This window comes from Anopheles funestus, chromosome 2RL (assembly GCF_943734845.2).
Source record: "Anopheles funestus chromosome 2RL, idAnoFuneDA-416_04, whole genome shotgun sequence".
NCBI lineage: Eukaryota > Metazoa > Arthropoda > Insecta > Diptera > Culicidae > Anopheles > Anopheles funestus.
This window is the reverse complement of record NC_064598.1, coordinates 78652330-78679647: the sequence shown is the minus strand read 5'-3', so window position 1 is coordinate 78679647 and position 27318 is coordinate 78652330. Positions and strand designations below refer to the sequence as shown.

At 39.7% G+C, this 27318-nt stretch overlaps 1 protein-coding gene and 1 long non-coding RNA gene across 3 annotated transcripts in view; one reads left to right on the top strand and one right to left on the bottom strand.

The window, feature by feature from the left end:
* Nucleotides 1-17098, bottom strand: part of LOC125762939 (uncharacterized) — a 29846-nt gene extending 12748 nt beyond the window's left edge. The window contains exons 1-4 of one of the 2 annotated variants that reach the window (XM_049425583.1): nt 16538-17098; nt 11378-11511; nt 10892-11039; nt 733-906 (exon numbers count right to left, since the gene is read on the bottom strand). In XM_049425583.1, the coding sequence (XP_049281540.1) occupies nt 733-906; nt 10892-11039; nt 11378-11511; nt 16538-16958 (877 nt within the window). In that variant the 5' untranslated portion in view covers nt 16959-17098. The other variant, XM_049425585.1, reaches the window with a different exon arrangement.
* LOC125762952 (uncharacterized) overlaps nt 1-27318 on the top strand; it is a 187904-nt gene that overhangs the window by 87158 nt on the left and 73428 nt on the right. The window lies entirely within an intron of this gene.

The following is a 27318-nucleotide window of genomic DNA, read 5'->3' as shown; positions in this document are numbered from 1 at the left end:
ATCTCCACCGACACCGGCTCTTCCCTGTGCACCATGTCAGGTGTTCACGAGGTGAAATTCGTTGCTGTTAATTTGCCCAGCGGTATAAACTACTTCAACCAAGGCGCGTTGGTAAAAATCATTACCAAGTGGTATGTGTTGCATGAATAATTGAAACACATACCTAGTCCATACATATTCATCGTGTTATTTAAACGAGAACACTCCTCGGCTGTTATGGCAACTGCACAACCACAAATGGAATAAAGGCACCAAAAACCGCTCCGGTCATCGTCTATTAGTGGGCAGGATACCAAATGGAATGGGTGAGCGAGTGGTTGTTTTCGAACGAAAACAAGGATCGGTAGAAAAAGGATCGACCAGTATCGGCAAAACAATAACATAAGCTTCGGATATGAAACGGTGGCTTTATAGTGTCTCGTACATGCAAGTGTGCCGGAAGGTGGCATCTTCTCACGAAGCTAATATCGTCCGTTCAACTTTTCCACCATCGTCGTCTTACATACTGTTGTTTGTATGGGTGTACATTTTTATCTTCTCAGTATAATACCATGAAAAACATTCTTTATAGGTGCTTTGTCTTACGGCAGTATTGGACAAGTATAGCAGCTCATAAACATGCAAATAAAACATCCCTATTCAGCCGCACCTTTACGTTGCTGACTCATGTCGCAAAGATACCCCCCCGGGGGGTCTGGTTTTCCACTCACACACAATTACATATACACTTACCATAGCTAAACGCTACCTGATGCAGCTGGGTGGCGAACGATGTGAACAGGATGCCGAGCGCAAGCACCAACCCACCAAGCACCGCTGTCAAACGGGTGGACTTTCGACGGCAAAGCGCCACAACTATCGTGGCCGAAAACAGCGACATGGCCCAGCTGGCAGGACCGAGCCATCCTGAAACGATAAACCGAACGGAAATGGAAGAAAATGGAAGCGTTTCTGCGTAAATAAGAATCGGTAATAGAATTATGCATCATGCTGGTAAATTTTTGTTTTGTTTTTGGTAAGGAAGGTTTTTGGGGGGTGTTTGGGAAAAAGGGAACACACACAAAAAAGAAAAAAAAAACAAGACAAAACGATCATCATGCGCTTTTGGAGAAGATTTCGAAAATTGAAAATTATCAAATGGTAAGCCCATTTTCATGCAAACAGTTGAAACACGTGCTGCGTAGGTTTAGCAGGGGGTGGGAATGTTTTATTTGCCACCGGGGCACAAAAAGCATTGCTAATGCGTAGGAGATTCTCATGCTCACGTAGCGGAATTTTCTGGAAACGTTCATTCGGACGTTCCCCCTAAAACCGTTTAGCTTGCTGTGGCCAAGTGGTACTTTTCAATATGAATTTATATTTATTTATTTATTCGTCGCATTCCGTTTCCGTTGACGACCGGCACCGGGACATGGCAAAATGGATTCATCTAATTCATGGGTTGAATTATGGATACACTTAAGCAGCACTGGGGTGCACGGGGTGTACCAGGGAGGATCGGAGGATCGACCAGCAAAGGACAACACGTTTTCGCAGCAAACGGTGGCTTTTTGTGCCATTATTTATTTGCATAAATTTTCAACTAACTAGCCCCTTAAGTCTGGGAAGTGGTTGTGGCGTGGGCGGGTAACATTGCTTCGTGAGGCGTGAGAAAGTGGTTAACAGTTTATCTTGGGGAACAATTTATGGTACCGCTTGATGTATCCCCGGCGAGAGGTTTTCGGGGAACAGAACGACGGTTTTGTGATTTCTTTTCACCCCTCACGTACGCGGTTTGATAGGCCTGCAAAGTAGACGAATGTGATTAAGGGGCTTTTGATGGTGCAATGTTTACGTTCCTAAACGATGGCTCCGCAAGCGAATGGAATGAGTGTTTGATTTTCGGCGAATCGATTGGGCTGGGGTAACCATTAGGCAGGAAAAAGGACATTTGCGAAATGAGTGGTGCTTGTTATGGATCTTTAATTGATGGTATTCCGCTTAAAGTGGGCTGCAAGTGTTTGATCCCGAGCGCACAGCAATGTTGAGCGTTTAATTGAAGCGTTTGATCCGTAAGTCGATCTTTATTCGATTAAAAAATAAATTCTTTAATTTTTTAAGTGTAAGGTTCTGTTTGGCTGTAGTCAGATTTAATGAAAGAAGAATTGTTCAGGACATTATATTGTGGACGAATTTATTATATTATATTAAAAACAAGGGGGCTTTACGGTAAAAATTTGATTCAAAATAAAGTTTTTGCTATTATTTTACATTTTCTTTTTAATTAATAAAAATGACGAGAAAATTTTAACCTATTTGTGGGGAATGCATTACTTTTGGCGGGTACTTATAGACGTTAAAATTGGGGACAAAAGAATGCCGGCCATTTTAATTTGTATGATTAGATATATAAATGTAGAACATTCATTTCAAATCATTTTTCCAGGGTTAGCAGAAAAGGATTCTTTCACAAAGCAACAAAATCAGAGCAGTATGTGATGTGAAAGTGGCTCAATCTGCAAAAGAAGCGCTTTCATCAAGAACAATCCTTTGATGAAACTATCAGAATTTCATAACCAAACAGTGCTAGTGAGTGAAACAACAAAACCTAGTTCCGAAACAAAGTAGAGCGTATGCATTTACATCAGACGCATTTCTAGAAAACATGCAACAAACAAAGTGTATGAAAGGATGTATAAAAAAGGCACATTATTCTCGCGCTCGGTAGCCAAGTAGAATGGTTTATAGTGGCGGCAAATGTTCCCCACGAAGTATGCTACCACTTGCGTTAGACCATCTTGAATCAGAAAGCTCCCGTTGCCATCAATGTGCACAGCGTGTTGTGAACGCGATTCGTAACCAAACCGTTCGGCGGGAGGACAGAAAAAAGGATATTCATTTCAAGAAACGACCCACTAAGCGCCAAGGTATGGTTTATTTTCAACCTTTTGCTCGAGCAACAACAGCTCACAGCGGGATAGAAGGAGAAGCGTATCCCGTAGCAAGAAACGTTTCTTGCAACCACACAAAGTGTTTGTTACACTAGCGTCCTAAACATGCATCGCACGGGTGAACACAACCCCCCCATCACGGTCATTGTGTAGTTGGGTGAGTGTGTTCGCCGCTTGTGTGGTTACTGTTGTTGTTGTGGCTTTGCATTGCCCTCGGTATTTATGGGATCACAAAGCCAAGGTACCATGGTATGTGCTGTCACCATGAACCGGGAACCAGGTTCCGGGGTGAAAATTGACAAGAAAAATCCTGTTTTTGACTCCCGTTTTTGTAAACTCGTCGTTCACCGTTCGAAGCTCGGAAGCATTAAGGAGCGATCGAAACGGATGCATTTTGTACACTCGTTAGCTTCGTGCATCGTTGCATCACCGTATCCGGTCAAGCGCTTTCGTCTTCTTTGAAGAGATGTGTGTGTGTGTGTGTGTGTTTGCGGTGATTTATGACGGAAGTTAAGACGAAACGAACCCGAGATGTCTTACGATTTCTTAGAAGAAAGAAAAAAACAAAATGCTTATTTCTACTTTATCTTCACGGGGAACACCGTACAGCTAATGTTGTAGCGCATTTTGTCAAACTGTCGAAATTCATCGTTCGAGAAGAGTGTACAGATGGGATTACGCTTTATCTTAGTGCAGCTTACCTATTTTATGTGACATTTACCATTGTATTACGTCAACCGAATTGAAAAATAGGCAAAAATACCTATTTCTAATAAAAAAAAGCAATAACGGGAATTTTTAAGCAATTTTTGTTTTGAAATTGAAAATGTTTTTTGCCTACATAAAATGCACTTAATCTACAGAACGCGCAATATATGGTCTTTGTGAAATCAGACACCAAGAATAAGCTTTCTTTAGCGAGAATTTTTTTATTATCGTTTAGATCCGAACAATTTTAGTGATTACAACATAATTGATTTCTATTGAAACCCGACATGAAAAACAGTAGAATAATATATAAGTAAAATACTCTAAAATTCTATTCTACATAACAATCTCAACTATTTGAATACATAGTTTGAAGAATATAAAAACACTCAATAAAAATTTTTGTAATTTTTTTTTATACGTAGCAAGAAGATATGTTAAGACTCGCATTCTTATAATTCTACTTTTATTTATAAAGGCAGTTCCTCGAAAAAGGAACATTATTTCTTCATTTTCCACCTTATTTTCTTTTTCCTGAAATATCATGTTAAATACACTCGAGTAAAAATATTCATTAAACGAGTCAAGCTAATCTCATATACTTTCTAGAAACTAATGGACTTAAATTGTGAAACAATTCATCATTAGCATGAGTCCGCTCGGAACAGAATACGCGTTACGCTTTTCCGACTGCTGCTGCGAGCCTTGTTTTAAAAAGTTCACGCTTCGTCAGCAGTAAAATGCTAGCCATCGGGATTGCTCGTTTTATAAGATCCCACTTTACGATTCCCAACAATAGGACGACGATACACACTTTCCAATTTAAAGGCACACCGAACCCTATTACCGCGTTGCCCACCGGCATCCCATAAGAAAGCGGTTAAATGTGCCATCGTCTGTTTGGAAAAGCAATTCATGGGACTGCTGTCATCTTTCGGCAATCGGGCGTATTTTCGTAGGTGGGGCAGAAACCAAAACCTTCACCATTGGTTTTTCCAGGACGAGAGATTGTTTTCTGAGACGCTTTGTTTTGTGTGTTTTATTTTTTGAGTGTGTGCTCCCCACAAATTGGAATGTGGTCAATGTGGGGAGAGCTTTCTTCGAAGAAACGAAGGAAACCGAAACGTATTGGAAATGTGTTACTACACAAAAACAGCACCACAACGTAGGAAGGAGCACACAAACAAGCTTGGTGGCATATTTTCCTAGTAAAAGTGTTGCAAAATTATAATAACATGACATGGGGGATTTATGATTGGATTCGTGGGCATGAAAATCGATCCAACCGAAACAACGTTTAGTCGATGCGAAGCCGATAACGATGTTATGATTTCGAAAAGATTGTCGAAGACTTTAAGTTTTGTTTCTGATAAGTAAAATAAACGGTACGGGTAACTGAGCCGAACTTAGTTTGAATAGTTTGAGAAAATATTGTTTTTGAATGTAATATTCATTACAGAGAATGACTAAAATCAGCTTACTATTATGTTTTTTTTGTGTGTATGAAGAGCCAATCAAAAGTTTCCAAAGTTCATTCGAGCAAACAATATTGAACATATATAGCGAAAAGTACCATGCGTCTCCATTCGAGAGTGAAACTTTTCATCCAGCAACCAGGCGCCTCCATTTTCACGATTCTCATAAAAAAACGCTCTTCCAGAAAGGTATTCGAGAGAAAAAAAATCAAACACCACTCCAACCTCTCCCAAAGGTGCCCTTTCACGAAATAAGAAGGCATTGTAAAGAATTCCCCGTACCATCCTTTTTACACGTGTGCATCCACATCACAACAATCAGCTAAAGCTCGGGAAAGTGTGATTGTGTGGTAAAACGGCATAACACCGGTGGAAGAATAAAACACACACAAATTCCCAGCTCGCAGATTTTGGGCAGCAGCAGGCGGCAAATAAACCCTTACGCACTGATGTTTTGCTATCCCTTTTCTTGCGTGTTTGTGCTAACGATCAAATCAACGATCCCGTATGACTGATGAGGTGCGTTTGCAGAAGTATTTGTGTGACACACAGATGCTAACCACTCGTTGTGTTTTTCACGCGCTTTTGCTTTCTGTTTTTTTTTTCATGCGGGCCTGAATGGCTTCATGGCCACACACATGTATCTGTGTGTGCGCAGGTTTGGAAGGCTCGCTTCTCGATGGTTGTTACGGGATGGTACTGTTCGGTACTTTTTACACAGTCCTCGGGCCCAATGTCACCCCTGGGAAATGAGCGGCCCTGGTTCGCTATTTCGTTTTAATTCCATCGCGTACACAACCGAAACATAAGGTGCCGGCTGTTGTTGTCCTGTGAGGTGTGAGCATAACCGGGCTGTACTGTGTAGAGTCCGTGCATTTGTTGGATGAATTATGGGCATAGTTTTGTTGGCCGAATGCCATGGGAAAGGGGCATTTGTCAGTGTGGATTGGTTGTGTTTTGGTTGTGAAAGCATACCGTCCTATCGTTTTATTTGGAAAGAAGGAAGGAAGAAATTGAATTTGATCAGGGAAAAACGATGGTTAACAGTACAGTTTGGAAAGTGTTATGATTTCCTGGGAGGAATATATTACGACCAAAGTGATAAAAGAAGCTATTTTATTTGGTAGTTGAATAATAACTTCAATTAATGAAAAATAATAGCTTCGATAGATCATGGTTGACAAGTGATGTGAAAGGATATTATTTTTATTAGATTAGCAAGACTTTTAGTTAAATTTATTATTAGCTTATACTATTGTGTTACTTTAATCTAAGAAAATTAAAAGTTCGAATTCTAAAAAACTAAATAATTATTCAACATCTTTAACAACAGAGGTTTGTTTTAGATAACAGATCTGTAAGTGACAATCACAATCCGAAATAACCTTAGATCCAACCGGCCTTAGACGACAAGTGAATGCCATCAGCTTAACCAACACATGCCACCAATACGAACCAAGAACATGATAACATAATGCATGCGTATTTATGGTAAAATGAGCTTGAATTATTCCTTCCAATGCGTCCAATAGTCACTTGCGTTATTTTAAAAACTAAAAATCCTGTATTTGAAAGTATTATCAGATTTCTGCATCAAGCACACATAATTGCTTTCTACACTTTAGGAAAACGGGGTTTATTAACATAAACCTGATAAAATCTTCCCACCAAGAAACGATCTTTCTGACAGAGTTGGTTAAAAAATTGACAACCATTTCGCACCATTTGTATTCTTCAAAGCTTCTCAATATCCTTCAATATCCCGCTCCAAATTCCTACGAAAAACCAATCGTAATAAAATTCACATCATCGTGCAAGTAAATCTACCTTGAGCTTTCACTTTATCTTCAATCAGATAAAGAAAATTTAAAAGAAAAGAAAATTTTACGTTCTGTTTCAACGCGCGATCCAAAAAGCTTTTCACTTCTGGTGAGATTAGCTCAAATACGCTCCATACTAACGATATAGTCATCAATCAATCGGAACGACCGGCACATGTGGTTGGGGTTGAGGGTGCGGTTTTTTTTTGTTGGTATGAAATTTCCATCCCTACATACACGCCTAGCAAATACACACGCACAGACAGGCTAAGAAAGCTGTCAAATTTACGCGACCCAGCATGCTGAGTTCCGCTACATACATGTGGGATTTGTTGTGGTGACGAATCCTTTCCACTTTTAATGCTTCGAGTGATTGATCCATGATAGATTGCCTACCGTGCCAGAGACGGTAAGTTAGCATCAGTGAGTGGTGGAGCTTTTTTTTGCGGAATCCGCTGTAAACTGGCTTTAGCATACCAACCTGTAGTTGAAATGCTGTCAAGCGAACTGACGTGAGGTGGCTTCCGGAAGTATTACGATTCGATTAATTTCCCACAACGTGGTAGAATATTTAATCGATCAGCGAGATGCGTTTAGATGGGTAAAAAGGGTCGGAGAGTGGGGATTGATTGAGTTGTAATGTAATTTGTGGAATTTGCTCTCTAGTTAGACACGCAACCTAGGTTGGTTGCGGGGTCGATAATGTGTTTTTGGTTTTATCATTTGAAAATTGAACGTCACTGATGCAGAGTAGTTTGAATGGTGAATTGGAATTTGTGGCATCTCCTCTGAGTCAAAACACCAACTTTTCAAATGCTTTCATAATGAATAAATAGTATAAATGTTTTTCACTGCATTATTGCAAAATTGTTTAATAACTGCCAAAACTATGTAACGCAATCGGTATGCTGAAGGAAACTAAAATATGTTGCACTGCTGTTTATTTCTCAACGGAATTCTCAGCAGCAGCTACAAGCGAATGTTGCACATTTGCCATTTCCCAAAGGAAACTTAAACCGTAAGTTTTGATGTTATGAGCAGCGTACACTACATCATGGTCTGTCTGTTTGTTGCCTTCAGCTGTTTCTGGTGCACCACAAGAAAGTGTACGAAAAACTAAAACGAAAAAAAACACAACCAACGTGGATCGATGTTCGAAAACGGAAACAGAACGAAATGAAAACAAAGTTATCCCAAAAAAATAAAAAAAAACAGGGTAAGGATTTTAATCTGGTTTGATGCTACGGGAGAATGGGTTTTGTAAACTTTTTCATTTTCATTTCCTTCTTTATTTTCCTCGAAACGTCTGTGTCAGGAGTGGGGGAAAAAAAGGACGTCTTCCGTAAATACTATCATTTGTCGTTTCTCTTCTTGTCGGAGTTTGAAAAGTGTTCATTTGCTTTATTCTACGTTTTCCACACTGCTGATGATGCAGGGCTACACTTATGGAATACGATGGCAAAGGACATTTTCTGTTGTTATGTCATCCTCTAATGCTTCCGGTCAACGTTTATGTATTGGATTAGCAAGAGGCAAGGAGAATCAACGCTGCGCTAGAACAGAGCAGAAGAAAATCATTCTGTCTGACAGCTGATGCAATCTGTTCTGCAATCTGTCTGAAATCCTGATGCATTGTGTTGTTATTTTTTAGTACAAACTTGTTTTGTTCATATAGATTTTTGAAAAATTTGATAAGATCAAAAAGTAGAAGGATTGTTTATATTTATTTGAGAGATAATGGGACAGAAATAAAATGTTTTAAATATTTGTAACGATATACAAAAAGTTTAACAATATTAAATTGCCTTTTAATAATACTAAATTTTGTAGACATAATTGCTTAGTATTACATTTGATTTATTTTACTTTGTTAAACCGAATAAAATGGGCTGACAATTTTTTTCATCGTTAGCTATTGTTCTTATATTGAATAATCATCTTGTTTTTTTTTTAAATAAAATTTCTATACTTAAAAAAAAGAGAAAACTACAAAAGCACAAGCAACTCAAGTGACATCCAATGAGAAAAGTCTGACTGTTGAAAATGAATGAAATGAAACTCTTCCTAACGAAACCAATTAGTACATCAAAAATGGCAGTAATTGAATTACCACAGTGTCCATTAACTTGTACTTGCACCTTGTAGTGTACTTTCGGACATGTAAAGACCGATAGGCACGTCCCAAATCATAAGAAATTAAAGTGTCAGCAGTTTTCGATCGATCTTCGCTTGGATTTGTTAGCACTGGGCAGGAAAAACGGTTTTTCCTTTTAAGTATCATCCATTATTCTCTGCTACAGTAAGTCATTGTAATAAGTTTGTATTTATTTCAAGTCCATTACTGTATGCAGCATGAAGTACGACACGTACATTCGAGCGTCTCCGTACGAACGCGTGCCTTCTCGGGGCACGTAAAAGACGGAACCATAATAGCCATCGTGGACGATTAGCTCGATTAAGCCCAAAACAGCTAAAGCACCAACCAACTAACGTGTCAGCCTCCGATTGTGCTTTCCCATCGCGCAACACCATCTCCAAAACAAGCAACAGCGAGCGGCGTAATTTATTTATGTCTATTTATTACCGAAACGTCCACCAAATGTGATAGTAAACAGTGCTGCTTGGTGTGCCGGTGACGATGGGACCGGCACACTATCGTCAACGCTGATTTATGTTACCACTCTCGCTTCCATGGTACGTGAGCGCGTTACCGTGCTGTTCGAAGATGGAAACGGCACAACCGTGCACGGCTTTCGGTGTGAAGTGTAAAATTCATGAGCAACTTTATCTATTTATTTATTTTTTTTCTGCTGCTGCTGTTTTGAAGTGCAAACAATGATGGTCAGTAGCAGTGAGAAGAACGAGGGATGGAGTAGTTTTCAACTACTAGCAAAAAAAGAAAAAAAAAGGTTGTTCATGTTCGAAAGGACGAACTTTACTAACACAAACAGCAACGCAACGGTTGGACTAGACAACGGGATAAACTTTCTCTAATCTGATATTTAAGAGAAGCAACAACAACAAAAAAAACAAGGCTGGCAATGGAAACTGTAAGCTCCTAAAGCCAGTTATCATGTTCGACGCTTTAGTTTCAGGAGAAAGTTACGCGAAAAAAAGGACACATTACAAACGCTTTGTTAGTAGGAGAGAGTACAGTTTGTCCGATTCCCCAATGATAATGACACAATGAGTGGTTTAAGCTTATTGTTGTGAATTATGAAGTTTTGACTTTGAATAGAAGTTTCCCTTTTATAGATAGAATGCTTCAAATGAGGACTTTAATCAATAAATAAAACAAATGCCTAATTTGTAAACATAATTGCATACATTCTGGGGTTATTTAGCATAAATATTCATCTCTTACGCGGTATAAAACAATGTTGTGTACAGCAAAATGTAAACCTTTATTTGTTCCAAGCAGTCTAAACCACACATGGCAAAACGGACGAAAAAAAAGGTTGTTCGTGCTTGAGTCCGTTACAGGCAGATATATATTTTTTTATTTATTTAAAACTCAATGTGCTTTTCGGAACGCGCTCAAAACGCTGTAACCCTGAAGAAACATACCCAAAGGGTTAGAGCTGGTAAATATTTCATTTCAACTACACTCGGACCAATACCATGGTCTGGGCACATGCGTTACTTTGTACTGAAGTGATGCTTCTGCCACATTTTCTACTGTTTGTATTCCTGTGTTCTGTTTGCACGTGCTTTGCAAATGGACATTCTAAATATTTTTCTCCCCAAACTGTTTGCTGATGTGCGAGCTGATGAAAGAAGTAAAAAAAAACACACACACGAAAAAACTGTATCGTGTTTCACGGCACGAAGTGGACCCCCTTGGCAACAAAGTAAGCGCCAAGCGAATGCGAGTTAGAAAGGAAATAAAGTATCACAAAACGGAACGAAGTGAAAAAACAAAAACAAAATAGTGGTACAAAATTCGTGCGTTTCTAACCTGCTTCGGTATTCACCTCGTGACCCAGATGGCGTATCGCGTACAGCAGTAGCAATCCGTACGACAGCTGGAATCCGGTGGTCAGGACGTGGGCCAAAAATGCGACTCCACACACGATCCATCCCCAGCCACCGTCCGGATAGAAGTGCTGCTCCGTTGCGTTCGTTTTGTTGCATACATTCAGGCGGTTTTGTCGTGCGAAGAAGAAAATGCAACCGTGTGTTCATTTTCCACCGGATGTCCATGTTAACGCGGTGACGCGGTGGGGGAAGGAAAAAAGCAAAAAAAAAAGTAGAAATTCAAAAATTTTATACAAACAATCAGACCATTTTCGAGCTACGGTACACGTGAGGCACCCGATCCGGTTCAAATCAAATGGTGCGTGTCGATTTTTCCGTACAAAAGTCACATAGGGCTACACTTCCCCCCGACTCGGTGTGACATTTTAAAACTGCTTACCCATACCCATCAAGCGGCTGCTCTTACCTGTCGGATTGCGGTCGTATCGACGCCAGCTCGCCGTAACGCAGGAACATTCCGATGCAGCGAATGAAGCTCACGTTCCAGCAGTGCCGGATATGCTGAATCCTCCTCATCTAGCAATCGATTACGATCGTATCCTGTATCCGGGGGGAACGGGTGATGGGAAAGAAAATGAAACAAGCAAAAAAAGGAAGAAAACAAATCAGCGAACAAACACATACACGTGCGCACAGGACAGTTTAATCGAAATCGATAAAAGGGCCCAAAACAGGAGACGCGCGTATCAAATTTCGATCAAAAATTCATTTACCATGTACATGGTGCTACATTTTGATCGTTTTCGCTCGTTTCACTCAGTCGAAAAGATTAAAGAGAATCGCGCAAACGATATTATGCGTTTCGGGCGTACCGAATCCATACTTGCCCCAAAGGCACGCCTTTGTGTATGTTTTTTGGGGCATCTATCTGTTTGAATATCATTGTGTGTTTGTGTGTGTTTATTTTTTTGCATAATTTTTGTTGAGTGAGTTTTTAATATTCTTTCCACGTGTGTTAAAAGTACAAAAATCAATGCGTCAGGTTGCTCGCAGGGTAGTGAAATGCAAAATTCCATATTCGTTACCGTACCACTTTAGAAAGAACTTAAAGCATTGAACATGTGTACTTTAATGTTAACTTTTGTTTTACATGTAATAAAATAGGAAAACGATACAGATAATTAGATACATTTTGGACTTTTTGTTATTCATTGTAAGCTATTGTTTACAATTTATAATTTATTTACTTCCTTCGAGCCTAGAGGGTATTTTAAATTTCGTAAAAGTGGTTGATTAATTGCATTAACGTAACACAATTAACATGTGCATGTACAAACGATATGGGAAAAATTAATCATTCCGCAGATACATCCGATTAACGTACTTTGGTCGGTTTTTGTGTGGTTTTTTTCAATCATAATCAAAACCGCAAACGGATGGACAGGACATGTATGTAATGGCAGGCGGCTGCTATTATGGTCAGCTGAAGGTAACACTCCATCAACTATTTGGTGTTAACTGATATGCCGCGTATGAGGTGAAAAATAAATAAAAATAAAATATCACAAGGTGCACCATGTGATGAATAATACAATTTTGTAATTATTCTCACGTTTACGAACCATAAATCAAATGCTTGTTTCATTATTTTTTTTTCTGCTCATTTCACCTCATTCTTGGAGGATTGCAGTTTTCATTTTCACCATCACCACTCATTTACAACTATGCTATGATGCTACCATAAAATGTTGGTCATATGCATAAGTGATAAGCGCCCAAGCGAGAAAGCGTGTTGCAACAAACTTTTTACTCTTACCATGCAGGTTCGTAAACTCCGCAGGTTAGTCCTCGCTACAAGCAGCAACGGGTGACTTTGTGTGTATGCAATGAAACACATAAAAACCCTACGCTACCACTTTATGAAATTCAAAACTTTTTTTTTTAACCACAATTTACTCGTGGTTAGGACATCTGTGGATGTGTGTGAATTTTCTAGTTATACTGCCCACAAAAGAGAAAAGTTATGTTCAGCAACTTGAGGTTCAAAAGTCACAAAAGCGGTGCGCACTCACACACACACACACACACACACACACATACAGGAGAGTTTTCATTTATTCTCGTGAGGTAAAGTTTTCAACAGTGACCGTGCTACCGAGGTAGGTTATGAGTTGTAATCAAAAACAATTTACAACGAATGGGTGCCCAGTTTTTAAGCACCCGGCTAGATGCGGTTGTAAAAGTCTGGGAAAATGAATATACAATTTGAAGGAGTTTACTTTTGTTTTAATGTTTTTTTTTCGGGCAAGAGAAAGCCTTGCACCGTTAATTAGCTGTGGTGGTCTGACAACTATGAAGGAATAGAGGGAACTCTGTAAAGGAAAATAAAAATTGGAGTTTTTGTGTTTTTTTAGAATTCATTGCTTCAGAATATTGTTTAGCTACACTTCAAATGAAGAAATGTATTACCTTGAGGTAATGTATTCCACAATAATTTTGGAATAAAAAAATCAAACAAAATAGTGGCTCATAATTCATAGCTAACTAGACATTTAAGTTAAAAGATTTAAGCAAATTCTTTTGATTAAGTGGGTAATTAACATTATTTTTCTCCATATTATGATTTGTGTATGAGAATAAACTGATCATTGGCAATGTTCAATCAATTCTTCAGGAACAACTTTGAAGGTATTCACAAGACGCCAAAGATTCCTGGAATTTCCTAAAGATGACAACAATATCTTGAGTTCAGATATGTATAAGGATTCAAGAAGCTGACAGACATTATATGCGAGGTTTTTCATGTTTACTGGTGCTAAATAATAAAGGAATGTAATCACCATACAGTGATGTTCTGAGAAGTAATATACAGCTAAACATGGCCAATGTTTCACATGTGCTTCTATCTATTTTAGAAAAGATGCAAAGGGCTTATGTGAAAGAAAACTTTCAGAAATTGGATCTAGAACTGAGAAAGCCTTCTACTTTCTCCTCTAACTACACAAGCACAACCATCAGTCGTGTAGAATCTCTTCTACGTTTAGAATCACTTCTACGAATCCCATCTACTCTGGCATCGGCAAAACTTTTTTTGCAGAACAATCCACTTAATGACCATTTAACACAACACAAATAGTCGATATTTTTCTCGGAAATAAAACAAACCAGCAAAATATGTAAAATGTAATTAATGTTCCTATTTTTTGTAAATGCACATCAGTATTAAACAAAGTTTAATTAATTAGCTTACATTTCACTGAAATGTATCCACCTGCACTAAGTGCACGTGAGCTTTCTAGCAAGGAATAACAGCAGTTAAAATGGCTTCCAAAACCCTAAGCGCCACCCAACACCCAAGCCCCAATTTATCATACCACGCGTAACAACTTGCTCACACACACTGCAGTATCGCATGAATTTGCATGAAAATACTCGGTATTTCGACTTTCACACTTGCTCCATCATTCAAGCGCATTTCGCCGACCCGCGGTATCCAAACACATAATTGAGCGCCTTTTGTTATGAACTCAAACATCAACGACAACCATTCGTGGAAAGGGTTGTCGGAAGCTTTATGGGCCGGTTGGAATTGAAATTGTTTGGCTTGGTCGTACTACCACACCGACACCTCACCGGCACAGGAATGCTTAATCGCGACGGGTGAATGTGCTCCGTGGAAAACCAAACCAAACTCCCAAGCGCGTTAAACTAGTGTGACATTTGTGCAATGCGTTACCGTTAGCTTTTTTTTTGGGGAAAGAATTGCAAATGTGGTGTGAAATATGTCCACATATTCTCACTTTCGTCGACATACCATCGTGTGTACCATCCACTGAATGAGTGGGCCTTGGCATGAAATTGTCCTCCATGGGGTAGCATAAATTTAATCCAATTCGCTATTTACGACGACATTCCATCGTTGCCAGATGAGACTCGTTCGAACAAGGCAAGGAGAGAATAGTTTAAAGCCTTTACCTTGAAATACAATGCCAAAAGGGATCGCGACTGTGTGTCCCGATGAGCGGTTGTTTTATAAGCTAGAAAGGATCACGAAAAGTTGAATGAAAAGCTCCCGCTTTGAATGCCACCATGTTTGGTTGCTTTTGCTTTTCTAAGCGTTTTGGACAGGACTATTAATTATCGCAGATGAATCTGCACCGTCAGCCAGAAGCCTCGCCAGCCCAGAGTAAATCGCCCGAGGATTAAAGCCGTTCGGTCCGGCACCCGCCGGACAAGGTGTAGCTTCTATTTTCGGGACGTTCGGTGCAAAATTTGTACATCAACCCTATCATCATTATCTTCATCACGAAATGTGCCACCATCATCAGATGTATAGAATCGTGATAATACCAATGGCGCACCGGCAAACCTCGCCGCAAACAGAATGAAACCAATTCGCATAAATGACGCGTAGAAGCCCGCAAGGATTAGAGCACGATATTATCATTATGCTGGAAACATCGCATCTTGAGGGACTTTGGGTGTCCGGCACGGCTATTCAAACAATATAATATGACGAAGAGCTTTCCCCGACGGTGAAGTAGCTTCCATTCTTACGTTACTTCATACAGCTTATAACAATGTCTTGTCGCACACATAAAAAGTGGGCGTCTTTCACGTACACAGCCTGAACGAACATTTCACCGTAGATTATGCTTCCTTCTGTGCAAAACTCTTCAAATATCCTTAATACGACACAATTTTGCCACAGGATAGATCTCATTTCTGCACACCGAGTTTGCGGACAGGGAAAACATTACAAATGCTACGCTTCCATACATGTCATCACTGTTCTATCATCACAATTTCATTCAATTTCAATTCAATGGCCGCTTCGTACCCCGATGTCGAGATATTTGTACACGTATAATTCCCCCTGCGCGCCGTTCGTTGCAATTCTTGTCTTGTTTCAATTCCATAACTGGGGCTGGGAAATTAATTATTCATGAGAAACGTCATGCGTCGGTTCAAACGTTAGATTCTTTTCCTCACCGAAACGCAGTTAGAATTCAAGACATCGAGTCCATTTTAATTTGATTCCCATTTTAATCATATTGCCCAGCGGGCGGACGATATGCGAAGGACAATAAGCTTTCGTATGCTTGAAAATATGCTTGAGGATGTTTTGTGTGTTGATTTTAGCTTCATATACGATCATTATTATGTTTGTGTCTTAATAGAAATTTCTTTGCGAACATCGGTTTATCAGAGGAATTGGAAGTGATGTATGAATTACGACATCTGACAGGGTTTTTAAGATGATAGTAAAAAGTTGGAAGAGTTTTTCGAATATTTTTCAAGTTGAAGTGGAATATTTACAGGTAGAAGTAGAATTTAATAAGTTATGTTGAAAAAATACTTTCCAAAAGCTTACTTAATTCACATATTTGCAAAAGCTTTCTGATTTGATAGATTTGACTTGAGAATTAATTAAAATCATTTTGAACAAGATTGAAAAATTTGGAAAGCTTCCACACTTTACCTCCACATATTCCATTTCAACTCGAAAACAATCCAGTAATGGATTCAACTTTCTCAAAAACCCTGTAAGCACACAACAACCACTTTCGGGAAATTAAACAGCGCAGAAACTAAATATCGCTTGTGTTACATATTAAATACCTACCAGGATACGTGCCATTCCCTGTACCAGCGGATGCGACCGTTGCCGTAACGCCTCCCGCCGTATGCAGATGGCCCGAACTGGCAGCCATATGGTTGCGCTCCAGTGTACCCCCGTTCGTAGTACCGCGATGTGTGCGTGGCAGTGTGCCACCGCCTCCAATCGATCCGGACCCGAGCGTACCCGTACCGCTGGCCAGATGTGGATGGGAACGGTTTAGTGTCGAGTTTGCGGAAGCCATCGAGAACCGACACCGCTGACATCCGTTCCGTACGGGCGGTGGAAGTGGTGGTGGTGCCGGTGGTGGCGAAGCCGAAAGACCCGGCGAATCCACGTTCGGATCATCTAGATCATCCTCATCGTCGTGCAGCGGATCATCGGACCCATTGCCGAGCGGTTTACCGTCAACTACGAGACCTAACATTTCTTCATCTACCTGCGATTCTTGATGATGCTGGGTAGGTCTCGTGGAGCCCGAAAGGATCGTTTGGGTCGGTTGCGTTGGAGGGGAAGGTATCTGCACACCGACGGCAACGGTTGACGGTGTGCGGGACTGATGGGTAGATGAGTTACCCCGACAGCGGGGCAACGATGAGTAGGACTGTGGTGGATGGGAAGAAACAGTGTTGCCAGTTGCGAACGATACACTCGGTGGATTACGGATTGAGGAGCGGCGCCGGTTTAGTGTGGATGGGGCCGATGAGTGAAGTGTCTGGGAGGTTGAGTAAAAGTAACCCAACGCACTCGATGACAGACAGGTGCAGGTAAGGTTGATATTGTTGTTGCAGTAGTAGCAATTGTTTTTCTTCGCCGACTGGTACGGGCTGGTACCGGTAACGGGTAGCTTCGGTAGGGACTGTTGCGTCTGTCGGGTGTAGGTGTGGGACAGTGGTAGTGGTGGTGGTGGTTGTTGTTGCTGGTGCTGCTGTCGGTAGCTGTAGTGTCATGGAAGTGTCATCGATTGCTGGGGGTACGCAGCAATACCGGTGCTCGGACGACCGGCAAACGGGTAGGACGACTGTTGGGGAAGGTTCGGGTAGCTACGGTACAAGCACTGTGTTCCACCCAAATTGCCTAGTGGTGCCGTCGGATAGTTCGGATACATCTTCACCTTCTTCTGACGGCTTCCAAATGGTTTGTGGTTGTGTTACTTTTCCTTCCTTCCTTTTTTTTGGTGGGTCAACGTAGCTGAGGCGATGAAAAGCTGACCTACCGATGGGTTGCAGCTTCTACAGTGGTTGCTACCTACTACGATTGCTCCGTTTGCTGTCGACTGTATCTGTCAAGCTTTGACAGGTGAATTGGTGGTTTGGAGATCAACACCGTGCTCAGTAGTATACCACCAAAGTGCCAGTACTGCTGGAGTAAGTGCACAGCTGCTGTATCACAGACACGGGCGCCCCGACTGTAGACAGCTTGATGATGTTGCCACCCTTCGTCAACTCCATGTCCCGTTCGAAGTTCGTGCGCCTATGAAGGTGGCCGGCATGCGGTGGCAGAACGTCTACAAGTGTTCGCGTTCGTTACGATATACGCTGACGGTTACCATTTGTTGATTCGTTCACAACTATTGCATTGCCACGCGATCTCATTTGCATAATGGTGCGCGTAGAATATTACCCGAAGTCAGCCAAAATGAAATTCAATCAGTGCGATGAGTTATGACGTGCTGCCGCTTATAAGTCTGTCTGCTCGTCGTCACATTTGGGGATGATGGCATGGTGCGCGTGTGTCGTACTATTTGGCGAGTGTGCTACTGATCTAGTCTTACACACTCAAAAAAACCCACACGCGAATCACATCAATCGGGTAAGTATGTTACATCGCTGCTCGTAAAATCCGTTGTCTCAACGTTGCTCTGGTGTAAAACCCCGGCCACTTGGAGGATGATGCATGTGTATCTTTGTCGCATATAGAGCACTTTGGTGCTAAAATTCTATCACAACTTTAGACGCGCTAAACTGTCGCAACATCTTGCGCGACTTTTTTTATTGTTAGTGTTGTCCCTCAGTACTCAATGCGTGACGCCATTCTGCAGAGAGAAAGAGAGAAAGAGAGAAAAAAAAGATTAAGAAATGGAAAAGAAAAATTATAAGCGACTATCATTTGCTGCCAAAAAGGTGGATCGGACCGGATTTTAGATCGACCAAAGGATCATATGTGAGCACGAAGCACGAAGAAGCAATCTAGTAATTTATGGCAGAATAAATTTCGCTTAATGCGACAGCGACAACGGGAGAACATGGGATTTTGATAATTTAATACACACCGCCACTAGTTTGGGGTTGGTAGCGACCGTAAGGAGAAACGCGGGGTTTTTTTTACCTCTCAAAACAATACGAACTTGGGGTGGTAAAAGCAAGGAAAAGAGCAGAGAGAGAGAGAGAAAAGAGAGAAAGGGAACAAAACGAAGCATAAGACAGAAACCACCCTCCGGGGGTCAGTTGCTACGTGGGGCGTCATCGTCTGGTCGATGGTTTTTTTTTTTGCTTTTTTTTGTACAAAATTGCGAATGGACGCGGTTTGCTTGCCCGTTAATTTTTATGTTTCGCGATGAATATGTCTTTATCAGTTTGTTGCACTAATTTAATAGTGACTTACGGATAGCGCTACATTTATCATGTGCGCGAAGAAACGCCAGCAAGGAAGAAACAAGCAATTACACACGCTCGACGCCATATCACCCTACCCCGATTTGGACACGAGGGGTAATAATCATTAAGAACATAACTTTCGGGCAAGTGTTGTTGTTTTTTTTTTGTTCGAATCTCCTTTTTTTTATCTGAAACTGTGATTCCGGTACCATGACTTAACCATGGTTAAAGAAACGTTTTGTTGTGTTTTAAATGGGCAGCTCAATTTGTAATTTATTCGCTCGTGTGCAATATGCTGTCACTTATGTAGTGTGCTGTGTGTTCACGGTATCTGGCAACATGTCCGACACGATTGTGCTGTCTCGCCCATTGAGCATTAATGACCCGATAAAGATGTCTGTTGAATGGTTTGTGAATATGGGAGTGTGCTGTTTTTTTTTTGTTAATTCATTTTCGTACGACAATTTTCATCGTCTTTGGTATCTTTTGTTGGTGGTGCTAAAATTTTACACACTTGAGGTTACACTGACCAGAAGTATATAAGCATAAGCAAAAAATGGAAATCGATAAAATCTTTAACACTCCACTAGGAACAAGCGCAAAGTGTAAAGTTAATCCAGACATGCTCGTACGAATGTTATGGATAATGTTACTCCTGGGCTTAGAGTACTGAGATTCAGCTCTTGGTCCTTCAAATACAGTTCCTCCAACACAAATCGCGACACTCAATTGATTCTTGTTCTCTTTTAAAGTTATTAGAGATCTAAGGAGTGTTTACTGACCGTTGAAATATTTAAAAATAGTATTGTTTAGTTAGTAGCATAATATAACACCTACAGTGTTCAAATCTCGTCTTATCTTCTTATCTAAAAAAATAATTGCAAAAGTCACATAATTGCTATCCAAGATTTTTGTTTTTGTTTTGGCATATGTTCTATTCAAGATTTTTCTTATAAAAATCATATCCAAGGTATCAATTTATTCACATTTTCTTTCGATAATTGATTAATCGATATATTATAATTAGTGTGGCATTACAACTAAACAGATTGACAAATTTCTCAAATTTGTACAGTTTGTGACCTTAAATACAATTAACAACATGTTTTCAAATTTAATAAAATTTCGTTAACTTTGTTAAATTTAGTTAATTTTGTACAGATTTTAATTCGTTTCTGGATTTTTATTCAGTTTAATGTGTGTCACTATCAAATTATCTGGAACCACGTGATGATTCTTTGATGTGATGTGATGTGATGGTAATGGGTTATTACTTTGTTTATCAAACAAATTATTTAAATACAACAAATTATTTAAACATACATTTTCGAAGATAATGAATAAATATCTACACACCTTTTGATCACATCAAAATAACAGAGGAATTTCGAACCAAATTCCAAGAACAATTCGAATTCGCCCACAAAATTATACATTCATTCTATTGCCATATGGTACGGATTTGCATTGCTGGCACTGTACATACACACACCCGCAGCATTACAACGAAATTGTGTATAAAATTTTGTTACCGATACTAATTTAGAGAAAACCCAAAACTTTGTCACAAAGAGCACTGGTAAGGTTTTGTAAGGAAAAGTTTACCGAACTCCAGTACTTCCCGAGAGTTCACTGCAAAGTTTCAGTGGTAAATATCTTCGATATTATTAGCATCATTATCTTTCCAGTACAGTAAGCAAATGGGCAACTTCGTTGGTCCGCTGGTCGGTCCATAATGCCAGCACTACCACACCGTACTTTTCTGCACAGACCGTTACTACCGAATTCGTTCGTTGGCGTCTTATCTGGTCGCGTTCGCTTAATGTGTGTCACTCCATTAAGCGACGGTTATTAATGCAAAACTGGGCTTTTGGCAAGCATAAGCAAAAATTTTCGATTAAAGTTCCTTTTTGTTCTAGAATTTGATAAAAAAATGCCAATTCACCAGCCAGTCTCATGGTAGAAAATTGAATTCTGATATTAAATTTACACCCGGTCTTTGTGAGTATTCGAAAGGTTCCACTAGTGGGGATTTCGCATTTTCTCGGAAGGATGTAACCAGGTCACTGACAGGGTGAGGTTCACCGACAGCTCAATGGAACCATCCTCCAACCGTGTCTATCGTTGTACAGTAGTAATAAAAATAATAGCAATAATAACGCTGCCCGGATCACCTCAGGGCTTCTGGGAATGGAACAGCATGGTCTGGTTGCTTTTCTTCTCCCCAAGTCACAAGCGCTGGTGATGGTAAGTTTAATAATTTTCTAATTATAATTTTTATGCCCACACCACCACAAACTCCCACGCGGTTCGATCCCATCATCGTGGTTGAGGTTTTTCGAATGCAAGCGAAGTTGCGTGGGTTTGCGAATGCCACCCGCTTAAAGTTGTCTAGGATACAAAATTGCTCGTGAAGAAACCATTTTTACCCTTAAGCCTCCACACAAACAACGAGTTGCTCTGGTGGGGCTGAAGTAGTATCGGAATCATTGAGCTTTGCGGTTTTACACGCGGAAGGCAATCATCGAGCCCGAACCCTTTTGCAGGAACCCTCCAGTTGGGCCTTTTTGGTGCGGCTAGTTCTGCACGAGCACAGCAAGAGAAGAAATTTAATACGCCTTTAATGGTCCAATTATCTTTATGATTTATCGGCACGATGTGTTTCCGTCCGTAATTACGTTTTAGCAATGCTGGAGCGAGAAAGATTGTTTGAATAATTGTCATTGTCAACGGTTGGTTGTTTCCGGTGGGTTCGTTTGGGTAATGCGATGTGGTTAAGGATCGTTGTAACGAAACAATGTTGCCACCCTGCGGTGCAGTGGATCGCTTGCAGCGGAAGTAGCAACCACACAGTACACAATTTCCTGCTACACCTGATGTCTTGTGGCGTCTCGCGGTATCCTTATTCGCACCGAAAGGCAAAAGACGGTGTTTCGCTAACGAGCTGCACTGAAAAGAGTTACACGACGTCCTTCCATGCGCAGTGTACCAAGTACAAACCCACACAAGACAAGTGACGAAGAGGAAAGGCTTATCGGTATGCAATGTAGAAGGAAGGTCCTTCGTGGACGAGGCACACACGGAAGGGAAGGAAGGAAGGAAAACTTTCCTCCATTGTACGCTTGAACTAATTTTGTAACCAACTGTCACTGCTTCCGAGCGATGCTGGTCTGTTTTAGTAATTTTTCCCATTTTTTTTTTTTTGAAATATTTTTTCTCCTTTTTCACACCCTTTTATTCTCATCTGTCAGTTTAAAACATAGTTAAGCTGAGCTGTTGAAATTTTTACATTCCCATGCAGCATTATGTCGTTCATGCTTACCGGGGGTGGCAAATGATGCTAACTCTTCCTTAGCATTTTTTTTGTGCTGTTTTATACTTCCTGCCTTTTTTTATTTTTATGTTGCTTTCAGCTCTCGTTCATTAATGTGCACTCGTGCAAAAGTGCATAAGAGTAGACATAAGCTGAGGGTTTACCATGCGGATTACAACTCGGGGTTTTGTGACGGGAAAATAAAGCATTAATTAAATTGCGACAAAATTAGGTCACATTCGAAGTATCGTTCCAGAGGAACGAGGAATGATATTAGGATTTTTAATAGTTTTGCATAATAAGCTAATTAACTACTCTATGAAGCTTTATTTAAAAAAAATTGAAAACTTAAAAAATATTATAGGAAAATTATTATACATTACTCTTAATCATGACGAGTGATTGTGTCTATTGTGATTGTGTCTATTTAAATTATACCAATACAAAGCATATAACAAGAAATATTTAAAGAAAAACAAAGTTAGAATGTTTTATAAACAAACCAACTAGTTTTACTTTTGTTATAAATACATCTTCAGTCTTTAACAAAATTTGAGGCACCCTAGATGAGCAAATTATGAGTTGTAGCAATGAGATCGATATTTTTATGGCACATTCTGTTACAAGCTGTATCAGAATAATTTTTGGAAGATTATTGCAATTACAGAAAGTCATAAAAGATAAAGCAAAAAATTTAAATTAAATTTTCTCTTCAAAAAGGCAAAATAATGTTTAGGATAGAATAACAAAAATCGGAAGAAATTGTTCGATTCCTTTAGGACCGTGACCTTGTGCCGATGGATCTGTTAGATAGGACCACATCCACACCGAATCTATGATAATTGAAGTAAAAACTATGTGTCCTATTGTTTCATCGCGAAAACAAAAAAATCAAAAACTTCTTTACGAAAACTAACCGAGTTCAAAAGGGTTACAACGATGTGTTAAAGTATTTTAAGACATACGAAGAGGGATACAAGGTATACTTAAACTATTGCTACGAAACTGTATTCAATTTGTTTGAGAACGTGTTAAAAGCCTCACCAAAGCTCAATAATTCCCCGCCCAGTCGCGTGTCCGTACGCAGCTTCCAAACTTCACCAACTTCATCCTTAAAACCTGGTGTTATTTAACATGCAAAGCTCATGTCTTAAATATCGTTTCGCGTACACTTTGTGAGACGAACATTCAGCATTTCGAAGCGGATTTCATCAGTAGCAAGTTGTGTCTAAGCAGCTTTATGCTCACGACACAAACGTAACCTTCACCCGCAACGATTCCTTGCGCAAGGTGAAATAAATTAAGATAGTTGAAGCACCGAGCTTTTCCATTCATTTCAATTCATACAACGACACTGTAAGGAGACGGTAAGTGCTTGCAAACGGAGTGAACCTCTTTTACCGGGGGTTTTTGTTCTTCATAAAATACGATTGCGAATCTGTCCTTTCGTTCTAGGATCTTTCGCATCGTCTGCCAACGCGGGCTCAACTGGGCTGAGGGCTTAATTTAATAGTCTTACACAGCGTATCGTGCCACACACACGTCGTTTTCGTTTTCGAACCCAGTGGGTAAAATGAGCGAAATCACTTTACACAAACGCCGTAAGCTGTACCTTTCCCTGTGCTGCAGAACCGCTCTTAAACGATGTGGAAGGTACGGAAGGTGTACGATTTAATTCTTCGCGTCGTTCACACCGCAGGTGGAAGAATGTCTCGAGGTTTGATTTATTAATGACATAACTTTGTGCGGTATTGGGTTTTGCAGGTGGATGGCAACGAAAGCATTCTTATGTGTGTCTTCCATTCCACTTTCCCGTGCTGTGAAAATATTTTTGTAAGAAAAAAAAATCAGCACAAAGAAAGCATTTTGATGGTTCGCCTCTATTAAGTCTTTCCAATAACGTCACATACTACCAGCTCGGTGGTGGTGAAGAAAGATTTTTTTTTTGTGGTCCTTTTTTGCCCCGGTGGGAAGTCTAACCTACCGTGAAATGGAAAATGCAATTCCAGATGGGAATTTAGTTGTAGAGTATCCAAAAAAAATCCACTTCACAATTCGCATCCTTTCGAATCCGCATACGAGTCGCTTGGAGTGCAGAAAAATTCCTTTTTTTTGCTGATCTTTCGCTGGAAAATGATCTGTCGGTTGGCTCGTAAAAAGGCACTTTTGTGCTGGCGGAGCAGATTAATGCTACCACACCGGGAGCAACAGGAGAGTTTTCCACCCTGTGGCAGATGCCCTTTGGGAGGTCGTCACATAAAATGGTACCGCACACCATCGACATGCATATGTATTATAATTTTTCACCACATTAAATCACAGTTGTCGTCGTATAATCCTACACCGTCGCTTTTCTAACGATTCCGCACATGGTTTCAGACCAAGTGACGGACCAACCGTGTGTCTGCCATTGTCTTTTGCTGTTAGCAGCAGTTTGTGGTTACGTGGCAGTATTTGTGCCCGAATTTAACCTTTTTTTTATTCTGAACCACTTTTCCATTAGTCCTTTCCATTGACAAAAGGAAAGTTAGGGAAAGAGAAATGGCCATAATTCCCCTCTTCAAGCTGAAGAAGGTCATAAAAATTGTTATACCCTTCCACAGAAGCATATCCACCATGTCCCGGGAGGAAATCCTACAACAAATCGTGCACTTACAATTCGCATGTATAGCATAAAAATGCAAAATTCAATGAAAGAATATACAAACCTACCCCAAAAAAAAATTTTTCCATCGACTCACATTTTTCCACGGATGGCCTTGAAGAATTTGGCTTTTTCGCTTCGCTTGGGTTAATGTGAAAAAAACCCCACAGGTTGTTTTTTTTTCGTTTTCTCCCTCGATTGGGTTTAAATGGAAATAAAAGACAATAAACCATATTATAATGCGGTTTCAGTTTCGCGAATATAACATCGGTCCGGTTTTCCTTTTGTTTGTAGTTGATTGAATTTTTTTTGCCGTTTCGGAAAAAGAATGGTGCAAAAAAGAGTTTTTTGTTTTTTGTTGGAATGAAAATAAAATTTAATAATACCATTTTTATGGTTTAAAGAACAGCTCATGTCCATTTATCTACCCGTTTTGGTGTAGTTTTATGCGCTAATTTTATACCATAATTACTTGCGTGAAAGGACGAAACCCAGTCCGGACAGGATGCCTCCTTTAAAAGCAAATAAAAAGCCACCTCTCTTCATGATTGTCAGCTGCTTCGTTGACGCTAACAACCTTACTTTGACGTGCATTCGGCACGGTTAAAGTGGATACGCGTTCGAAGTCGTGCCAAGCACGAGATAGTGTAGCAAAACCCATCTTCCGCTTTTATAGTTTGTCAACTAGTTTCTCAAAAACTAATTACCACTAATCGCTTTTCAGCAGGGATCTATGTAAGCGGGAAGCAGGAAAAACCGACCAGACGGATCAGCATAAGCCAGCAAGGATGAGCGACAAACGACGACAGCACTATCGGCACTAACTATGAAAATTATAATCTTTATCGAATAGCGTTCGGAACGGTTACTGCTAGCTTTGGGCGATTGATCCAAAGTATCCGATGCTAGGGAAAGTTTAATTACTGTTTTATAAACGACCAATTACAGTTTTGTATCGGTGATTGAATAGTTTGTAATTAGTTTCACTGGGTTTATTCGAAGGGAAGGATAATTATAATGTTTCTACAGATTGAAGGTAGAAAAAAAAGATATAATTTAATTAATATGCCCGATATTCTTTCTTCCAGCTTTCTTTTCAACTTTAATTGGTGACATACTTTACCGTAAAAATATAAATTATTCAATAATTCAGTATCAACTGCAATCTTTATCAATTCTAATATGGTGGACTATAGTCTGTTAAATAATGTAAATGTTGGTTGAAAAAATGAATATATTACCACAACTTTTATTTTTGATTTTTGGAAACATTTCGTAAATAATTCATTAATTAAACCCATATAATTCAAAATATACAGAATACTCAAATAACTCCTATAACGAAATATCAATCACTTAACATGTTATGAATGGCTTAAGCTAGAATATATCTCGAATATCCCATTACATTTTTGGTAGTTTCTAACTTCTCAATATAGCAAAATAAATCATATAATGTGTTTTATACTACTTGATACTTTTGTATATTTTTTCCCAAATATCCTGGATGATAATAGTAACATAATTTTTTTTTTAATTTATTTAGTTGTATGTCGAAGTCTCATTCTTCTTTCCAGATTACAAACAAGTATAAATATGTCTATTAGATTTTCTCGAAAACTTTGGAGAAGAACTTCTACAAATATTTTAATTGCATGTAACAAAACATACTGCAATTTTAATTTTTGATAACATTCTTTACTTACAACTGTTTTCGCTTTAGAAAAGACGTCATTAAAAAAAATTACAATTTTGGAAAATGATGCAGCTTTGCTTTCTTTCCAGTTACTTTTATGTTACATTTAATTAAAAAACAAAAATTACACCGCTTTAGCACATACCAACCGCAAACTGGTTCCTCTCAGATTACAAAAGCGGTACCTTTTCGTGCTTGACAGCCACTTCCCGTAGCATTCACCGGTTCCGATAGGGAAGGCAACTACAAGTGCGTACAAAAATCCTTCCTGACCCAAAAGCGGAACGGTACAACAGGCCACTCATCTTAACATTAATTTGCGGGCTTCCGCTTTGCTATCTTAATCTCAATCTTAGACGAAACTTTTTCATGTACCATTAAAACTTTAACAACTTCACATTCCCTCCCATTCGTGCCGTTTCCCGTTGTGCAACGCAAATCCGGTCCCGATTTCCCGGAACAAGTGTTGCTTCCATCTTTGTAGACTTGGCCGTGTTTGGAGGATTGTGGTTGCTTTAGTGTAACGTCTTATTCTGC